Source organism: Spodoptera frugiperda, chromosome 6 (genome assembly GCF_023101765.2).
Source record: "Spodoptera frugiperda isolate SF20-4 chromosome 6, AGI-APGP_CSIRO_Sfru_2.0, whole genome shotgun sequence".
Taxonomy (NCBI): Eukaryota; Metazoa; Arthropoda; class Insecta; order Lepidoptera; family Noctuidae; genus Spodoptera; species Spodoptera frugiperda.
This window is the reverse complement of record NC_064217.1, coordinates 7770478-7792094: the sequence shown is the minus strand read 5'-3', so window position 1 is coordinate 7792094 and position 21617 is coordinate 7770478. Positions and strand designations below refer to the sequence as shown.

General features: G+C 33.8%; 3 protein-coding genes across 5 annotated transcripts in view; 2 read left to right on the top strand and 1 right to left on the bottom strand.

Annotated features, from left to right (window-relative positions):
- Positions 1 to 418: 418 nt before the first annotated feature.
- On the bottom strand, positions 419 to 1849 carry LOC118267531 (uncharacterized). Its single transcript, XM_035581584.2, has 4 exons — positions 1518 to 1849; positions 1164 to 1429; positions 946 to 1077; positions 419 to 851 (listed from the first exon to the last, which is right to left on the bottom strand). The coding sequence occupies exons 1-4, from the start codon at positions 1633 to 1635 to the stop codon at positions 432 to 434; spliced, it is 936 nt and encodes a 311-aa protein (XP_035437477.2). The 5' UTR covers positions 1636 to 1849; the 3' UTR covers positions 419 to 431.
- A 397-nt stretch (positions 1850 to 2246) lies between these two features.
- LOC118267747 (inositol-tetrakisphosphate 1-kinase-like) overlaps positions 2247 to 21617 on the top strand; it is a 363870-nt gene continuing 344499 nt past the window's right edge. Inside the window, exons 1-5 of one of the 2 annotated variants that reach the window (XR_007705345.1) lie at positions 2247 to 2637; positions 2856 to 2954; positions 4568 to 4665; positions 7183 to 7482; positions 8138 to 11029. Coding sequence is in view for 1 of the 2 variants with exons in the window: in XM_035581916.2 (XP_035437809.1) it covers positions 2515 to 2637; positions 2856 to 2954; positions 4568 to 4665; positions 7183 to 7482; positions 8138 to 8627 (1110 nt within the window). In the remaining variant the exon portion in view is untranslated. Of the gene's footprint in view, positions 2638 to 2855; positions 2955 to 4567; positions 4666 to 7182; positions 7483 to 8137; positions 13773 to 21617 lie in introns of those variants that run through there. The other variant, XM_035581916.2, reaches the window with a different exon arrangement.
- LOC118267452 (apoptosis-stimulating of p53 protein 1) overlaps positions 14680 to 21617 on the top strand; it is a 273618-nt gene continuing 266680 nt past the window's right edge. Inside the window, exon 1 of one of the 2 annotated variants that reach the window (XM_050694100.1) lies at positions 14680 to 15087. The gene's annotated coding sequence lies outside the window, so the exon portion shown is untranslated. The remainder of the gene's footprint in view (positions 15088 to 21617) is intronic. The other variant, XM_050694104.1, reaches the window with a different exon arrangement.

The window sequence follows — 21617 nt, the reverse complement described above, 5'->3', positions numbered from 1 at the left end:
ACAAGCCTTCAAAGGCTGCTACATGGCAGGACCTGTCGCAAATATAGCGGTAGGTCAAGGCCGGTCGGGTGCGGTAAATCCGCAAGGACCCAGATCACGGCCATAAGCGAAGCAGGAACCGGTAGTTTTAGCCGGTAAGTAGTCCGGTACCGTGGTCGTGGAAGTCCATGAGGATTTCCATCCCCTTACAAAAATAATGGACTTAAAAAGATTAAAATAATACAATGTTTTAAAAACCTGGGATGCTGGTTTTTTAAAATCATAATCACTAATCAGATCAAAATCGAAAAGTTTTAGCTAACTGAATAATGCATGCTGTTTTGATATTTGAGTTTTTAAGTAGTAAGTACTAAATAAACTATAATTCAGCAAAATAAATACACACCTCACACTTGCCTTTTTAAATAAAACCAGAATCTGTTACATATTATTTAATTAACAGTGTACAAGTACAAATCATTATAATCCTCAATATCAAAAAGTATTTCATTTTCTATTTGATGTGGTTTACAAACACTTAACCAATTCATGAATTCTTCAAATATATCTAAATTTACAAATGTGTCAGTCATACTTCTGTTGCAAACAAGATAACTTCCTTTCTTAATATATTTTCTGAAGAAATACCACATTTCTTTATGTTTTTCATTATCAACAAAGAATTCTAATATATTGATTACAATAATATTAGAGTTTGTTACAAGATCACTCCTTTCCATTACATCCGAGTGAACTACTCTTATTCTGTTAGTATCCATTGAATGCTGTTCAATGATTCTCCTTTGTACATCACAACATTCCTGATTCATTTCTACACCAATGATAGTTCCCACATTTGATAAATAGTAAGCCTGCAAAAGAATAAATAAGTTTTAAAATATTTATCATCTTATAGGTATAAGTAAAGAACCAATAAGAATAATAATATGTAGTATTGGTACTTACACCATATAAAACTGCACCTAATCTAGAACCAACATCCAAAATTTGTTTTTCTTCTAAATCACTTGGAAGCAGAACTTTGAATATGTATTGTAGAGCTTGACAGGACATTGAATGTGAAATGTATATCAGTTCCTGAAACACAGAGTGGATTTGTTATTAGTTTCATTTCCATTTGCTTAGTAGAATTATTTTAAAGATATAAATTAAAATCTAATTACTTGGACATCCCGATGGTTACAATTTGTACAATAGTATTTTTTCAGTTTCCCTTTTTTAATAAGTTTTTCGACTTCGTTATCATCATATAAGAATTCATCCACATGGCATGTGTTAGTTTCATTGCAATCTGTTTGATTTCCAACTGTTGGTGGTTTTATTACTTCTGATGGCATCTCTGCTTCAAATGGCACAATTTTCTTAATAGAGTTCGCTATTTTTACGAGTGTTTTCTGTGAACTTTTCAATGCTTTTAAACGTTCCAAATCTGCAAAAAAAATAAGACATAACCATCAAATTTAATTATATTGATTTCCTGTGGGTATTCTTATTCCTGCTGTAGGCAAAGTACTTACCCTTTCTGTATGATTGATTACTTATCCATTGTTCAATCGTTTCAATATCAGCTTCATCCATATCAGAAAATAATTCTAACATACGGTGTTTTACATTTACTACATTATCCTCAGACATTTTTGTTGTATTTATTATATTACTGGGGAGTCAGCAATACCCTGTTCCGAGCTTTCCTTTTCAAAACAAATTGAGAGTTTAAAAGTTGTATAATTTTACAGGGTTTGATACACCAAAGTAACAAAATAATGCAAATATTAAACTATAACCATGCCATTTAGCACTTGTAGCTATTTGATTATTTGACCGTTTGACGTTTATCTTCTGTCAAGGAAGATAAATTGAAAAGAGCAAAACCAAAGACAAAGATAGGGACGTAATAATACAAAACATTAAATCAATCACCTTTAAACGAATAACAGAGATGAAATTGAGAACTGAAATGTTCCACTCATAGTTTTATGTAAAGTTGTCACTTTTGTGTGGAGAATGTACTACGTATTAAACGATAAAAGACAAGCAGTGCGCATCATGAACTTTGCTAGTCCAAAAAAACAATTATTTACTTCAGGTGAACCAATATTATTTACTTAATAATAATAAACTTGTTTTTTTAAATCATAAAGGTATAGCTTTTAATTTGGTTGATTTCATATTGGTGAACATGCAATCAATTTCCTTTTGTTTATGAGTGAATTAAGAAAATCACTAGCACAACACTAGTTACTTACTTCCTCATCAAATAATTTGACATTTGGTCGATCGCGCCGCGTTTAGCACCGTGTTATTATTGTTTTTGTAATTTTGTCGTTTAGAGTTTAGCATTAAATAAGTAACATGGTTTACCTTGTATTTAATTTCAAATTGTTTTTAAATTCAGTGTTTCTCCATTGAGTTGCAATTCAGTTATTTATTTACAAAGCATCACAGCAGCAAATAGTTTAGTTTTTAATTTAGAAAAATACTGTAAAGTTTAGCTTTTTCCACAATTTTATTACGATGGATAGTTGTGAGCCGCAGAATAAAACCATTGGTTTATGGATGTCTGATAAAAAAAGTCAGAAACATAACTGGAAGGAATTTATAAAGGCGTGTACTTCTCATGGATACAATTTAGTAAGAGTGAGTAATGCTTGTATTAAATTAAGTGATTAGTAAGACTTGGTCATTACAACAGCATAATTTTCAATAATTAAACTATAAGTGCTGTTAAGAACATGAGTGGAATAAAACTTATTTCTTGGAATATTTTTTATTAGAGATAGAAACTACATTTTTAATAAAACCTGCTATTTAAAGTTTTTAATTGATTTTTTAAAGGATTAAATTATTATTTACAGTTGGATTTGGATAAATCCTTAGAGGAACAGGGACCAATCAATGTGTTCCTTCACAAATTAACTGATGTCATTGCTGCTGCTGATTATGGGGACCCAAAGGTAACTTTTTTTTTAATATTAATATTAATTTTAAACATATTTCGTTTTCACTATTTTCTGAGCTTCGCCAAAATCTATTTATGCAATTAATATTTTTGTCAAAATCTATTTATGTACCATAAATATTTAGAAAAATAAATTAGATTTGATAATCACTAAGTTTTACCTATTTCCAAAAATAATATAAAGCCAAGATCAATACTGTGATGATATCATCTCTGTAATGGTGTGCTACCTATAAAGTAAATCTCTAAAATAACTTGAAGATGACTCACTATTATTGACTCAAATGAGTATTCGAAAAGCTATAGATTTTGTCCTTTATTTAATCACTTATCTATGCATATTTACATTAAATTATATTATCAATGGAATGCCTTATTTTAGCAGGATGTTAAATGGTGATATAGTGTCACTGAGCTAGTTCTTATCACCTTTAAAACACGAATTTGTTTCATGGTCATTTGTCCTTTATTGTTTTTTTTTAATAGGAACTAGTGTCCTTGCTCTGCGGGGTCAGTAAAAAGACTTACTCAATAAACTGGTCACACTTGAGTGAGTGGAATATAAAAACGAAATTAACAGCTTAGTAAGAACAAAAAAGTACCTAATTGAGATAATTTTCCTGATTTGTTTTTTTTTATTATTGTGGAGTTTGTATTGATGGGTAATTGAGCCATCTTAAATCATAATGAAGATGAATTACTATAATTACTACAAATGCCAGTAATTAGTAGAGTCTTACTTTATAGATTGTTTTGGAATAAGTGCAGTAAGTGCTTGTTTCAATGTGTGATTAAGTTTTTGTTCATGTAACTGATGGATAATTTGACATATTTTTATAAGCATAAGCATGTGTTACTTGAGATTGCAGCAACATAATTAGTTAGACATTAGCTTCTTTTGGCCATAATAGCTACACTCACACCCAGTGCCGGCGTAGGGGCCACTGACACCCTGGGCGAAAATATTGTGGCGCCCACTTGAGGGAAGCAATATCAAGTGTTAGTAGTAGTTTTTCATTTTATTGGCGCCTAGACTTTGTCGCCCTGGGCCATCGGCCCATCTCGCCCCCCCCTAACGCCGGCACTGCTCACACCATTCTTTAGTAACAATTTTGTATCAAAAACAATTGTTAAGGACTAGGTTTAGTAACTATTAAATGACTCTGACTATGGCAGTAAGATTAATTTTATAGTTACTTAAGTAGGTTTATTGCCTTCTCATAAAATATATGTATAAGGGAAAACTTAAGTCTGTCCTCAACCTATTTGGAAAAATGCCAAAGATGTTATTTATTACATTTTGTTGAACAGATTCAATTGTATGTTACAATTTACATGCATAACATCACTTCATTTATTTCCCGAAGTGGTGGGCAGAGGCAGAAGTACATACTACAATGTAGCATCCACTTCATCAGTTATGTTATGAGACCCATGTTCATGAGAGTTAAGCGATACATATCAGGCACAATGCCAAGCTCCATGCTTTTACTATAATTAAGATATGTATATCAACATTTCCAATCAGTAATTAAGAGCAAAATGCTGTATAGCTATTACAATAATGGACTTTCATCATTAATTGCTTTGTAAATGTTCTGTTATCAGGCATCAATAACCATTAGTCGAGTGGAACAGTACCTGTCAAATCATCCGAATATAACAGTAATCGATCCGTTGGATAATGTGAGGATATTGCTTAATAGGTATGTATGATTTTATATGGAATAGTATTGTTATCCTTATCATTTTTCCTGTGAGTGGCAGATGGAGGTGCTTATGTGAAATGTTACCAATATTTCACCAGTTACGCTATGAGTTCTTTGCTATAAGCGGCAAAAATGTATTACACCGATACGCCAAGCATTTTGAAAATGAGGCAGTCGGATCCTAATAACTATTTGGCACTCACTCATACAAATCTACCTACTTTTTTTATAAATTGCAATTGCTGTGAATGGCTTTCCATTTTATAGCTATCCATTGTGGGCTTATGCCCATAAACTTGCTGAATGAAGTTTGACATTTGGCCTATCTGTGACCTGAATTATAATCCCTATCTCTTACACATAAAGTACATTTTATCTCCTTTATTACAGACTAGCTTTTGCCCGCGACTTCGTTCGCGTGGAATAGTGACTTCCGGCAAATTTTTGGTTTTAACCACATAGTTCCCGATTTCGCGGGATCTCTTCAAAAATGAGATGTGGAAGATATTCCAGGGAACTCTTCAAAAATCAACATAATGAGCTCTGCGTTTGAATTTAATAGATGTATACTCACTTAGGGCATTGAAAAAATAGTTTAAAAACGGACTTAAACTAACTTAAAACTAAAGAAAGCTACGAATTACGAATTTATAACAATTAAAAAAGAAACTATATTACAACCTATCCTCTATGCTATAATAACCAAGCTTAAACTAAATAATTTAAAAGAAACGACTTAAATCTAATCTAATTAATTTATAAATTAGACTTACAATTTTATTAAAAAAACTAACTACAGTAACTACTAATAATCGATATCAAACTAAACCTACGTTAAATAGTTTAACCAAAAAACCAGGAAAACCCAACAAATAAACTTATTAATTGACAAATACAACGAAACCAATTTAGAATATACGAAACAGCAGGACCACTACAGACAAATAATCATACGACTGATAATACACTTTTTCTACGATAGTACCGAAGCGCTCGGCCGATACCCAACCAAATGAATGTAACGAAACCATAGCGCGATCTATTTCGATCCCAACGCCATCTATCGAGGATAAAGACAACTTGGATTATTTATTTATACTCCGTTCGGGCATTTTCTTTTTACTAAAAGTTTAATTATATTGATATTATTTTTTTCATACCTTTTTACTATTTACTTTTTTTCGATGAATTAAAACAATAACATGAACCGAAGTCGTGTAACGATCGACATAGAATTATCTATACTCCGTTAGAGCATTTTCTTTGTACTAAATGTTTTATTATATTGATATTATTTTTTTCATACATTTTTACTATTTATTTACTTTTTTTCGATGAATTAAAACAATAACATGAACCGAAGTCGTGTAACGATCGACATAGAATTATTTATAAATAATTTATTTCTTATTTTTATTTTATGATTTTTGAAATAAAAATATATCTATGTCCTTTCTAAGGTTCTAAACTATATCTGTACCAAATTTCAACCAAATCCGTCAAATAGTTGCGGAGATTAATGGTATAAGCATAGAATGTTCGACGTGATTCTTTAATTTGACATAACTTTTTTATTTATGAACCGATTGACATGAAACAAACACTAAATGTAAATTTAAGCATCCCACAATATATTCGTGAAAACCGCATCCAACTCGGATCAGCCGTTTCTGAGATTAGCGCGCACAGACGAACAGACAAACAGACAAACAGACAAACAGACAAACAGACAAACAGACAAAAAAAAAGTTAATTACATTTTTGGGTTCGACATCGACATAACAATAACCCCTGCTATTTTTTTTATTTTTATTTTCAATGTACAGACAGCACTTTTCTACGATTTTATTATATGTATAGACTACAGAATAATTACGAGTGCAGTGATTAGTGTTAATTGATGTCTTGACCTAAGATCCCTTGATAATGACTTAAGAAAACAAAGAAAGAAGTCATTGACTGCAAGAAAATTGCGTTTTATTGCCTCTGAAATTACAAATGTTTACAGTGTCTTTATCTCCCTACATACAATGTATGTTATCGTGATAAAAGATAATTTACATAGGAATCGTGAGGCTGTTAATAATCTACCTACTTTATTTACCTACTTAGCGAAATGTTAGTCAAGTATTCTTATATGGATCTGTACCCTTAGTACGAGTTTGCTTTACGTTTAAAGTAATCGAAACGAGAGCGACTTTGATTGGTTGGTTTATTCGAGCCGACGCTCTGATTGGCCGGCTCGAATAAACCAATCATTCAGTCTTGAATGAGCTGAAAAAGAACCTATCTCTTTGTATCCTATTTATTTACACATAACTTTTTTTTACATAACATAGGATGAAAGAATATGTTGATAGACTGTACTTTTTCACTTATTATAAACTGTATTTTTTAATAAGTGCAGTTTGTCTCATAGGGAGAGACCGACTATGATCTTAAATATTCCATTTTAGCTTCCTCTACATTCATACATCGAATCATACAACTAAAATAATTCTTAAAACATTTCAGGTACGGCTACTACACAATCCTACAAGATGAGCCATCGTTTCGTAAACAAGGAATATTCACACCGTCATTCGCAGAGTTTACCACAGCTAACATAGAAATGAACATAGAGATCATGAGACAAAGAGGTGTCAAGTTCCCGGTCATCTGTAAGCCGACCATAGCTCATGGATCTAAGTCGGCCCACGAAATGATTGTGATATTCAATGAGAAAGGGTTGCATGTATGCAAGCCGCCCTGTGTTGTACAAAACTTTGTCAACCATAATGCAGTATTACATAAAGTTTTTCTAATAGGAGATAGGTTGGTATATTTTTAGTACTTATTTTCTGCTAAGGAAATGACTGGGACATATCATAAGTACCTATGTTGCTAAGTAGTTATGGTACGAGACTTGCCAGTCCCAGTTATGAGGATATATGTGTAGAAACATGGGTTTTTTAAATACCTATTCGGCACAGATTTGTAAAAAGGAAAACCCAAAAAACTCCAGTTGGGGGTCGTATTTGAGTATTTGGCCTTGCAACTGCGATAAATAAATAAATATTAACTTTAACCGTAAAATTTCCATATTCTAAATATTTATATTTAACCTTGCAAGGTTAATGTATACAAACACCTTACATTCGCCATATCTTGTGTGTCATGTGTATTATTAAAGATGATTGCACCTGATTTCATAAATATAAAACAATACATGCACGCCACGTTTATTTGTATTATAAGTAAACAATATAGTTACGCATACTATGATTAAATTTCACTAATATTATAAATATGAAAGTTTGTATGTATGTTTGTTTCACGTCAAAACGGCTTAATGCAACAAGATGACATTTGGAACAGAGGTGGACTATGTTTTGGAGTAACACATAGGCCTTTTTATCCAACGGAACAGCGAGGCTGCTGGCGGAAGCTAGTTCATTATAAATGTTAATATGAATATTTATGATTCCAGGTACCACATTTGCGAGCGACCTAGTCTAAAGAACTTCTACGCGTCAGAAGATCTAGAACCAATATATTATAGTACGGGAGAGGTTTGTAAAGCAGATAGTCAATCCACACTTTCAATCTTAGACCCTCACGATAAGGCCGATATTACAATGACGCTGAACGAGGACAAAATTAAAACTATCATAAGGATATTAAGGAAGAGGATAGGCTTGCTTTTAGCTGGGTTTGATGTAGTTATTGACAATGTGACTGGTGGACACGCGGTCATTGACATCAACGTGTACCCAAGCTACGATAACTTCCCAAACTTCTTTGAACATCTACTAGATTGTATAGAAGAGGCTGAAAGCAGAAAAGCGAATAAAGTATACTCGAATGGAGATTGCAACGGTGTGTACGAAGAAGAATATTTAGGCCATAAGGTAAACGGTTTAATTAATGTTGGAATGGATCCTATTAAATTCGGTGTAACCGGTATGAATATTAATTGATATAATACGGTCGACGTGTTGAACACTAATGTATTTATCGATTTTGTTATTGGATTTAAATGACCGCTTCTGTGAGTCATGTGTGAGTTGTGGGAAGACACGCTACTTTTACTAATGACCTAAGTATTTGTTTTGGCGAAATGTTTTATTTTAAGATGAAGTCGACCTCTTGGAGGAATAATGTGTATGTGTGCATGAATCATGGCAATTAGGTATAGATTACATCATGAGTCGATAGCACTAATTTTGAAAGCTTGCTATTTCAGTTTGAGCTAAGAGTTTTACGAGCTCTATACCTTGTTACGTTGTACGGTCGTCAAAAAGCAATACAGCATTGCTATAGTTGCCAAATCGCCAAGTAAAAAGTAGCGTGTTCACTTACATACCAAAATATTGTTACAATTTGTTTTAATGTTATCTAAAAAACTTATTTTTGTACACGATGTATATGTTATATTTTATGCACGCTTATATTGAGTATTTAATTAGATACTTTTATTTTCTTTAGATAATAATTTTATAGGCAATATTAGGGTGATTGTATTACTGAAAGCAACTTTGGTTTGAAGTTTTTGAGAATGGAACACAGACAATAATGGTATTTCTTTATATGCAACACAAAGTTTCACAGCAAAATGAGTATACACACATTTTTCTTTAAAGTTTTCGGCAGTGTTTTAAAGCACTATGTATAATAGTATAATTGTGTCAATGAACTGTCGAATAAACGTGACTGCAAGTTATTAGTATGTGTTTAGCAGTTTTACATTCTATTTTTGATCTATACTGGACTTACTGGTTGAGTATAAACCCTTAAATATTCAACTTGAGTAAAAGTTCAATTCAGTTTTGAAAAATTCTCAATAATTTTAGTCTGTATTTTGCGTATTAGATAAATTACTATGAAACAAGTTATGATGTCATATCGTGTAAACCGTGTATGAGATGTCACTTGGTATTATATCACTTGGAGTACTTGAACACGTCAATTGATTGTTGAATCTATTATTGGCTTATCACTAATGTACAATTCAATTAGCGCCTTGCACGACCAGATGACACGCAGTTACCTACGTTTGTTCGATAGTATATAAACAAATACACGTATTGCTGTGTAATGTGTGATGTGTGACAACACTTGGTGTTTCAATCTGCTATTCATAGATGGCAGCACTATCGAAAATGGGTCGTCAATCGCAGTCTCGAATAATTCTTTAGAAAAGTAAACAAGGATTCCTATGCGCAATAAATTCCTGTTTTGTCTTAAGTATTGAATATTCCATAAGCTTAGCAACTTGTTCTGAAACCAGTATGACAAGCTACATATAGAATTTCAGCTGTATTATATTGGAATAGAGTCGAAAATCCTTTGAAGTAATTTGAAAGTGAGGAATTCTAGTATTTCTGGACTCTTGGAATATGAATGTCGGATGTATATAGGAAAGCAATTTTTTGACTATTTATAATAGGTATCTATACTACCTTTACCTATATGTCCTTCAAAGTTTGTGATCCTAATGTCTCTAATGATGTATTATAATATATTATAATAGTTCTATCCTATATACAGTATACTATGTATAAAATTCAACTTTTAGTGCCTAAATATTTGAATATAACCTCAATGTGTATATTTACTATGTGAATTTAATGTTTAAAATTAATTATTATGTTATCGGCTTACTCACGTCACTGTTTGACGAGGAACTCAACTAGTTTCAAGCCATGCTAGAGGCTCATATTCATGAGCAGCATTCCGCGACGCGGCGATTGTCGCGCTGCTACAGTAGCAGTTGCGTACAGTAGCCGCGTCGAATATGAGCCTCTAGCATGGCTTGAAACTAGTCGAGTTCCTCGTCAAATAGTTACGTGAGTAAGCCGATAACATAATAAATAATTTAGTATGTCTCACGAAAGTTATAATAATATTAATGTTTAAATGTTTCATGTGTCTGATTCCACTGCTTATTGGCATTTTTCTTTGCATTCCATCCATATTATTGTTAAAGCTTTGGAATACTTGATTCAGTTGATTGTTTGATAGAAAATTTACGTCTCGTATTCATTTATGAGTTATTCAATAATAGTGACTTAGATAATGTTCTAAGGAGTTAGTTTCAGATGTAGGTAATACAAGGTGAATTCTAGTATGTGTTAGATAAAGTAAATTCCTATTTCTGACACTGAAACAGTGATCTATCTTAATATCAATTATTTTAAGTAAACTCAGAATTTCTGTTGCAATGTTCCATGGCTTAGCTAAAGCTTATATACTTAAGTAGATCTGCTAGATTCGCTATACTTATGTTACACAGTGGAAAAGTCACTTTATTTCGATTAAATTAATTAAAGTATTGATGTGAACGTTCAATTATGAATGTATGTTCTAAAATATAGTCCATGTTTAGCCGAAATGTATTGGAAATCACAAGTACCTATAATACAATCATAGATTTGCTTTCTGGTACCAACAATACGGGCTTAAGACTGACATAATTGTTTAAATACAAGTAAGTATTATATCACACAGTTGCATTGTAAACGGAATTGAAAATTTCAATGTGTTAGTCAATGATATAGCAGTTTCTTTAATGATCAATCAGATTTAATTTTAAAAAATGTGTGATTAAGTTGCTGTTAATTTATTTGACATATTTGTTATTACTTAAGGTATATTTATCTGTCGGTTAGACTAATAGAAACTTAATCCTATATTATTATCAGTTACTATCGCGCGGTTTCACTTCTGCACAGCTTCTATTAGCTATAGCGTGATGGGTATAGCCTAAATCCTTCCTCGATAAATGCATGATAATGCATTTTGAGCTGTTGGATACAGCACACAAATAATTATTCAATTTGGATCGGTAATCTGGAGATTAGCGCGTTAAAGCAAACAAACTCTTCACCTTTATATCTAGACTAATATATGAAGCTTTATATTGTATTAAACTAATATATGGAGAGTTTGTTTAGAAAAGTTATAGGCTATAAAACATCACGCTACTATGAATAGAAGCCGAGCAGAGTAGGTGAAACCGCATGGAAGTAGCTAGTCAGACATAAATGAAAAGTTGGTAAAATACCTAACTATAAGTATAGCTATTTTTTGGTTGAATAAGTGAGATTTTCTTAAGGGCACATGTCCATAGCTATAGCTTGTGATAGCAGATTAGATGTTTGTTGTTCAAGCTTAAAGAATGGTTTGCTTCTGAAAAAAGATTGAGCACTCCTGTACCCTTAGTACGAGTTTACTTTATGTTTAACGAGATCGTAACGAGAGTGCGTACGGTGCTCTGATTGGCCGGCTCGTATAAACCAACCAATAAGAGTGCCGAACGCGTTCTCGTTACACGTAAAACAAACTCGTACTAAGCCCTCTCTGTCTATCCTTTCAGGAATTAGAAACCGTGATATCAATCTATGTTTGAGCCATTGATTGCATAATTTATAGTTAATTTTAATTAGACATGGCTCTTACACAATCGAAAAAAAATACAAATATCTTAATTGAATAAGAAATTCGTGAATGTGATTGGAATAAAAAAGTTCCTGGTTTTGTAATGTTTACTTTTAAAGGATGTTTGATTAAAATGTACGTCTAGTTAATTATTATTCTTGTAATGTATTTATTTAACGCATTTTTGCAGCAGTTTATTTTATCTTGCAATAGTTTGTAGACTATGTCTTATTTCACTTATGTGCATTCTCAATGTATTATCTGAATATTTAATGGAATTGTGTTAATGTTTATGTGTCTATGTGTATTAATTATTATTGAAAATTGTAATCGGATAGTCGTTTGGCCTATGAACAAAATGTGTCTAAAAATTTAAAATTGTTGTCTAATCATAAAAATGTATAATTAGTTATGCTAGGAGTCCAATTTTGTGATTAAGCTGTTTAAATTACACTATCAGTGTATCATTCCATAAATCAATTTTATCAAATGTATTATTTTGATGAAGACTGATTTATAAATTTATGTTTTGAATAGTAATTGTTATATCATCCTATTTTTGTAGCACGGAAAATATTAAGGCCAGTGCTGAAAGCCTAAAAATCTGAGATGTAATAATTACGATAAAGAAATTAGGAAAATTGGGAGTTATTAAAATAAAGCATTTGAAAGTACATATGACATATTCTATTCGTTTTAATATCTTATTGTTCCTACAGACCTTAATATTTTCCCCCTTATCTGTCCATAGTTAAGGAAATAAGAAAATATAGCACTCCGTATTTATTATTGTTAAGAACCAAAACCGTGTGAAGTCTCTTAGCTTTGATATTCTTATCTAACGTTACATTTGGGTTTTTCAAGTAGTATTACAGTTGCTTAAGTAGCTATACAGTAATTAAATCAACCATGAGAAATGAAAATGATACATTTTCCAAGTAATTTTTGTGTTGGTCCCAGTATACCTCCTTGGGTAACCCTTTCTGGACGCGTACACAAAAGAGTACGAAACGTGGTTAAAGACGTGTTTTACATTAATGACTAATTAATTAGATTAAACAGCGCATTTTTTTTAAATCTGAAGGCATATAATCAGCTTGTTATGTTGTCTGTGTGCGAAAGCTTTAGTCAAAACGTAACATCTAATTTATTTAGGTTCTTTTTTTTCTTTTTAAGTGGAGCATTAAAACTTATCCCTTGAATATAAAGCATTTAATGTATAAAGTATTGAACTTAATAAGCTATCTCGTTAACTAGTATTGAAGAACCAGTAATATAAGTTTGTTTGCTGAAAGAGCAAAAGGGTCATTGGCAAATACTTGTATACGCATTAATAAAAGGCGTAACCCGTACCCCGCTTTTCTCCTTCATCGTTTATGAAGTTGATTACTTAGTGAAAGTCGAAGCTGGAATATACCTAGGTAACAACGACGAATGGGTATAATTAGGAGGTGAAAGTCAACTAAACGGGAATCCGTATAAGTTTCTGAGTGAACAAAGGAACGTTACAAAGTTAACTGCTAAGACAACGCTGGAAATTAATTAAGTCCTAAAAGTTAAATCTAGTATCTATATAAGAATATCAAAAGCTAAGAGACTCGAATCCCTAGATCTTCCGACACAATAAACTTGTAGTAATTTGTAACAAATATAGCAATACGTAATATAAACACCTGATGCCAATACTAATGCTGTTTTAAATCAATCCGACGTAAAATATTGAACTTAATAACACTATTTCTCAGTTTAAAATCCCACGTAAGAGTACAATAACGGTCGCGTTCGGTTAACGTTACCATAAAGGCGGTAATTGTTAATTCGACACAGTTCTGTGCATAAATCACATCTAGTTGCGGAGCTAGAGAGGCGAATCTGTACAATTTATTATACATTACCGTACGCAATCCCGGCCGCGTACACGGGCCGGTTCGTCGCATTCAAAACACAGGAAGCGATTCTAGATCGCAAATTCAATGTCATTAGCGTCCGTTGCGAAACACGAGACAGCCTGATACAATATACAGTGGCCAATATCCTATTTTGTTATATTTCCACACATTTGTAAATACCAGCGTAGAAGTGTGGCTATGAAATTTCCAATATTTATTGGTGTTTAGTATTCTGAAGTCCCATTTCCTTTAGCTTATGTAAATAATGATCTTAACTTGGTAAATGTTGTGAATTTATCTTAAGATATAAATTCAGGATTATTTATCTATCGGCATAATTTGATACTTGTTTGTTTAGGATGGATAAAAATGCTATTTTCTATTTTGGTATAGCTTAAATAGGGTTGCCAACTTTTTTTACAAGAAATAAAGTATATTTAGGTCTGAGAAGGAAAGTAAACAGTATTTTAGAAAAATTAACAGTATTTTATTTTTTTTTTAAAAATATGTGTGAGCGTCTAACATTTAACACTGTGTAGTGTTAAGCATTTTGAAAACAGTATTTTGTATACTTTAAAACAGTAAAAAGTATAATTTAGTGAAAAACTAGAAATTGCATAGCGCATAGTGAAAAAGGTTGTTAGCGAAAAATTGGAGGCTTCAGCCTTGTAATTGCAGCGTTGTTTTGAATTGCGATTCAGTCAGCTGTCGGCACATGCGGACAAAGCACGCGCGTCGTGCGCGCAGGCCGCTTTGCCTCCGCCGCGCTTTTCGCGCGTTTAAATTATTCGAATCGTATTTCACGTCTTGCACTTCGTTTACGTTTTTAATTATTTTTTAACATCTGCGGCATGTGATTTCTTTATTTGTGTTTTCAGTGTTTGGGATATCACAGTGAATAGCAATTTTAGTGTGTGTTACATTATTGTGGTCTGATCAATCACTATTGTCTGGTTCGTATTGTGTTGCTAACTAGCCGCCAATCTGTCAGTTGATGGACTTTAGTGATGCGTGTAATCGAAAGCACTAATTAACGGATCTGTGTCAAAAGTGTTGTTGTGTGTTTAAAACGGAAGTGTTTGGACGCTAGAACGTGTTCTGTCGAACGGAGGTAAGTCGGACATCATGTTATTGATCGGACATAATAAATATCTCTGTTTTTACTATAACGGAAACGAGTTGGTCACATAATACGTCCGTAGAACGAGTTATCTTTTACTTTTTAAATTCCATCGCGATATTTTATTGAAGCAAATGTCGCACAAATAGATTCAAGAGCAATGAAAGTTACCTTGGACCCAAATTAAAGTAGCAACGTTGCTTAATTGCGAGCAGTTGACCAGTGTATTGGAAATAAATAATAAGCTCATATGAAAACAATAAAACGTGAGAACTTAAATAACCGTATGTAAATGCGAATAAAATATTAATAAGAAGATAACATTTGCTCGTTAGTGTTCGTCTGGCTGTTGTAAAATTTTATTTATTCCACCAATAACATTATCATCGCACTCGCGTTAGTAGGTGATTCTTGTTACTGAAATGATGTCTTGCCAGTTACCATAATCATGAATTTCAGTACAGAATAGAGAAAGAAGTAGTATTTAATTCTTTCCTAGTTTGCAATGTGTATATCTTTTTGGGCTTTCCGAAAATGAAATCGTATAGCGCAATGGTCTGCAACGCATTTGTGACGAATCACTTTGATGTTGCAGAGGAACTTGCTTATAGGTAACTTACCATTAGGCGATACTGTATTTTCCTAGTCCCTAAGATCTAGTCCCTAAGATTCGGATTACCTACGTGTTATCTACATGTTTATGTATTGAAATAATATTGATAATACCTGTACCTACAAACTTTATGTTGAAATGTCGAATGTTGGCATATTTAGTCTCCGTATTCTAGTTACGCAATTCATTAATTTCCTTCAAAGAACGCTAGGGAGTAGACACTAATTATCTTTTTAGTGAATGCTGAAGGTGTAGGTTCTGTCTTCGTGCTCCGATAAGCCCTGAGAAAATGTTCCGAATACAAATACGCAGCTGAAATAATAAGATTCCTTAGGTGTTACGATTCTCATGGGATAGCATTGCAGATTGTAGTCATTAGGAATATCTAAAGTATCATAACATCAAGCCGGCTTTTCCACCTGATACCCTTCTACTTTCACTTTTGGTTTTTCTACTTATTTATTAAATGTGTATCTATAGGCTGAGGGCATTGTCAGATACCGGTTTAAAAGGCCGATTCTTGAAATCTACTAAATGAGACTTATTTTGAAGATGATCCCAAGACTTTGCATCCAGTACCTAGCTAAGCTAAGAAGGTGAACTGCATCCGATGTGAACTAATCCACGGGTCATAGTTCCAAACATCCTTAGGGTCAACTGCAACGAAAGATCCGAGTAATTGGACTACACGAGTTGTCTAGTGTTGGGACATTCTCTACGGGCGTCCAGACTCGGAAGTGAACTTGCAGAACGAATTCCGAATTGGTCCCGCTCGAGTTCCCGCGACCTTCGACTACGTATCGTTGCAGAATCGAATCGTCTCATGGTAACTGTAAAACTAGTTTGGCTGTCGGCCGCTTCTGTAATAGGATTGGACGCGTTCAGCACAGTTGTGACTTTTTCTATGCTTTTTCTAAAGCACTTGTGTACATATAAGAAGCGGAAGCGTGAGTGCCATTGAGAACGGATTCAATCTTGCATCCGTCCTCATTTGTTCAACAGGTTCTAGTTTCGATAGGATATGATTTGCTTCATACGCACCTACCTACTCTTTATTTACGGGTAATGTAAGCACCTCTGATATTGTTCTGCCCACGTGGATTTAATTTTCTTTTTTCATAACAAACATCTAAAGAAAGCTTTTGATAGGTATTGCTTTTCCTGTTTCATCTTACCCTTGGAAAGTCGTGGTTGTAACGATAAGTAAACAATGTTAAGTTGTGGCAATATTTTTTCAAGTAGGTAGGTCCTACTCCTTTTTTTTTTTTTTTTTTTTTCAGGGGGGAAAATCATCCAATGACTTCTCTCGCCAGGGCAAAGCGAGAGGGAGTGTCAGACTCTTACTGACTAAAAACCACCCCGTTCCTTCTCCTGCTTGTCAAGCCGGAGCCCCGGTAAACCCGCTAGGTAGACCGCAGCTCCGGATTAAGCATCAGCCCTATTGGGCCCCATCTGAGGTCCTACTCCTACTTTACGTTCAAATGTAGAGTTAAGTAGGGAAAATATCATATAGGTAGTAATCATCTATTTTTTCCTATTCTAGGATAAATACAGATACCCACTTGAGCCGGGTACGTATTTATACAGAAAACACGCGAAAGATCAACGAACTGTGAAGTTATTTTGTAGGTGTACTTACTCGTTGGTACCTACTTGTGCACAATATTCTGTCGTCGTTGCGGCGTCGGTGCGATGAACCAACATCACTCGGTATCGGCATATATGTCGCATAAATCAGCCCCACTGCAAATGCAACGCATGAGAATTTTCTAATAAACTTAACATTTGTTTCACGGACAAAACGTGTACCTTCAAGGGCACTTAAATCGATTGTTTATGGTCTGGTCAGATGTGGTAGTTATACCCGTGTTCTGCCGACCATAATATAAATTTTATCTAAATACTACTAAGGTACTCGTTACGAAATACCTCATACATATAAATATATCTGTCTAATTTGAGCTAAAAATGATTTATTATGCATAATTAAAGACATTTAACCACAAACTGCGTGCAGCGTAAGTTTCCGTCATAAATGATTGTAAAAATATGATAATTTAACCAGAGTAGCAGTAGTAGTAGTAGTCGTAGAGATCTTAAATGATTTTCGTAGATAAATATGAGACAGATATGTAGTAAACAAGTTGTATGGTGGGCGTTTTAATGGTGAGGCTCCGTGTCTCGGAGGCGCCTTTCAGGTTGGTTCTTTAGCAAACTGTTAGGTGCTGCGACTCGCGACGTACTCAGCAGAGCAAATATTGACATTGTTCGTCGGTAGCACGGAGATGACGAATCGTTTGGTGAAAATAAAATATTTGCTGTAGTTCGCGAGGAAAATATTGTGTTATTTGTACGTGCACGTTCGATACACATCTGTATCGTGCACAATACTCACGTCTCCGATGTATTTCCGCATCTTTTTAATTGGACGTTACGTATATAAATCTCGTGTAGATTTTTGATCAAGGTCTTTTCTGCAGAGGTTAATGCACTTCCTTATCTATGTTCGTACCTACTTATTATTTTTATAGGTGTTTGTTTTTGTAGTAACTAATCGTTCTTCGATTACCTACTGAGTGACTGGTGTCAGTAGCGAGGTAGTGCCTAAGTGATGAGGTCACGGATGCTATATTATCAAGTCAAGGAGTTTTAGAAAATACGTTTTCAACTATCTAGGACGATAAACAATAAACGAATAACATAGTTTTTCAATCTAAACTATGTTATTCGTTTCTTAATGGAATAACTTGATCATGTATTTAACTGGTGAATATTTGGTTGATTAGTCACCTAATTATGTTTGCCTCTTAGATAATGGACACGTGGTGTTATGTAATTCATTATTCTCAGTTAAAATACGTTAACATATGACAGGAATTTTCTATTTAACCTTTTGAGTTATGTAATACTAATGTGTTTGTGAAGTATAATATCTTGTACCACGATTAGTGACAAGGCCGTGGACAGGTCAAGGTAACGGACGAACAAATAGTTTGGACACGAGTTGGACTTAATGGTATATCAACTCAAAACCCTTGACGTCTATCCACATTTGTAATGTTCGCGTGTGATAGGCGCGACATTAAAAGGCCTGTAAGAATATAGTTAGTTCTTAAATTCTTTATTGAATACATAGTTACGTGTATGTAAAACGGGATGAGTCTATTGTCATTCACTAGGCATCTTCCAAAATTGTACTAACAGAAAAGTATAATTTCTTTTTTAAAAAACGTTGCACACACTAGGATTTTTTCCTGTGTCGTGGGTGCGTTTTGGAACGGAGCGATTGGAACGAAGCAACCATTTGTGGATCACACACAGATACCTACATAGAACTTTATTCATAATGGCCATTTTTATGACAGACGTGCTACTACCGAGAACTTACTAGATAAAAGGCGTGACGTTGCTTTGCGAAAAATCCAATAATATTTCTGTTATTTGTATCTGTAGGAAGCCTGTATTTCACTATATCGTGCAGCTCTCCGTCTCGATATGGTATATAAAGTTCAGTTTCGATATCGAAGTTAGTTTTGAAACTGGCGCACAAGTGCCATAAAAGTTGTTAGAGCTCTCAGCCTCTGTTTACCTTTTGCCTGCCAATTTCGAATTTGCTCAATAATTGCTTTAACTTTCCTTGCTTTGTTCCTAATCTGGGAATAATGGAATATTATTTTGTGGGTATATTTAGACTGGATGTAATTTATTTATATCTATCAGTGGCTCGTAAGTGTAGTAAGTTATTCTTGTAAGTGTTCGACAAGGCGGCACGACTAGTTTCAAGTTAAGTTAGGGCTCATAGTAGTTAAACACAATGAAATATTGTTTTTTGACAGGGAAAAATAGTCAATGACTTCTTTCCCCTTAGGCGAGGCGAGAGGGAGTGTCAGACTGCTTTTAGAGCCGGAGTCCCGGTCAACCCGCTAAATAATACGCAGCTCTGAAACAATGAAATATTACGTTGTACTTACTAAAAGTTACATATTTATCTCAGTAAATATGTATCTAATGATGGATTCGCCTCATCTTTGTTTACACAATGTTACATTATTTACTCATGTACCTTCTCTCGGTAGTAGGTACATGTAGATTACTGTTCACGAGAGCGCCATATCTGGTGTTTACGCCTTCGCCGGCGGCCAATTGAGAAATGTTTGAACAATACGTAGGTAGGTCTTTTTAATGTCGCTGTTTTAATTCTAATGTCGTCTAATTTTAATGTCGTCTGTGTAATATTTCTTGTTTCGTAATAGATAAGGAGTGTGACAATGTAAAAAGACAATACGAATTATGAATTGTGGAAGAAATCGCTCTACTTATGTAAAAATTAAACTATATAACTATTACCTAAGTCGAAAATAGGTTGAAGTCTGATCTCAGCACCAGTCCCAAATCTCAACCCTAAAGTAAACGAAAAAATATCGGAAGAAAGAACTCTACCAAACAAAACTTACATCATAGGAATGTTTACAACTCGTAAGAACAATTTGTTGATTGCGGAATGTAACATGAGTTATACATCTGTTAAAAATAAATAGACGTACTGCAACCATGAAGTTTAAACACTAGTGTCGAAAATACAGACTTGTACCTACTACACCTAGTTATTAGGCATTCATCACAGTTGGTCAGTTCCCAGTATAGTCTGATGATGGCAATTTATCACGGTGTGATGTAAGGATGAAAATCACGTTTGGCTCGACTCGATGCTCAACTCAGACTCGTGTTGGTACAGACAAGAATAATTTGCAATCGTTAACAATAATATGAGATGCTGACTTGGAATAATTATTACAAATTCAACTCGATTTCACGCTCAGCAAACGTTATGAACTTATTCGTAATATTAATAATTCTATGTACCTATTTGCTTAATATTTTAATTCTTTGTAGGATTCCGATTTGTACTGGTGTCACTTGTTAGTTATCGATAGTTTTAGCATGAGGACATAAATGGCAATGGACTCTATTTTATGGGACTAGTTAGATGACAGGTGTGAAGTACCTATTATAGTTGAGAATTTTTATATATCTACACGTCTATTTATTTAATTAGCTACTCGTTAAAGTTGTAAGTAAAGTTCTTTTGTTTATTCTCTTAAGATAATTGACTAATTTTTATTGTAATGTAAATACGTAGGATCTTTCATTTACATATCCATTTTAATCTCACAAAACGTATTCAAGGACCAAAATAACTAGAATTGGCGGTGTTTTGCAAGCATAAGCTTAGCATGCGTATTAAGAAATATAATATAATAGTCGCCTATCTTTGAAGATCTAATGAGAAGACGTGGGCCAAGACGATAAGAATCATATCCAAGTATAATGCTCAGTCGTTATTTCTATGTTCTTGAGGCAGAAGCAACATTTCTGTCGGGTAAGTAATCCTCAGTAATTTATTCGAGACATCCCCTGGCAATTATGCTGTAATATTTAGATGTGCTTTAGGGTTCAGCGGGATCAAAAGGGGAATTATAAAATTTTCTTCTTAATTATTTACGTCTTTTGTAGTCTTACGGTATTTATGAGTTTCTTTCGATGGTGAACGAAATAAGTACCCCTCGTAGCGGTTGAGTAGTCGTCGCGAAATCGTAGCCAACTTAAAAAAATATTCAGGTTTGTTTAGCAAGCGTCTATTAAATTATCTAACTAGGGAAAAACATGTTACAGTGGCAATAAGAGCAACAAAAACGACACCATAATGTAAACAAAACAAAAACAGTAAACTGCAGCTACGCGCATATTGTCCACGCGATCGATTCGCGCTTGTCCATTTTTTGCGCATAAAGAACGTCTCGCACTGCCGCGGATGACCGACGTTGGCCGTTGATTGTTTTTCTCTATTTACCCATCGATGGTGCGGGTACAGAACCAGACAGAGCACCTGCCGTGTCAGCGGCTGGGA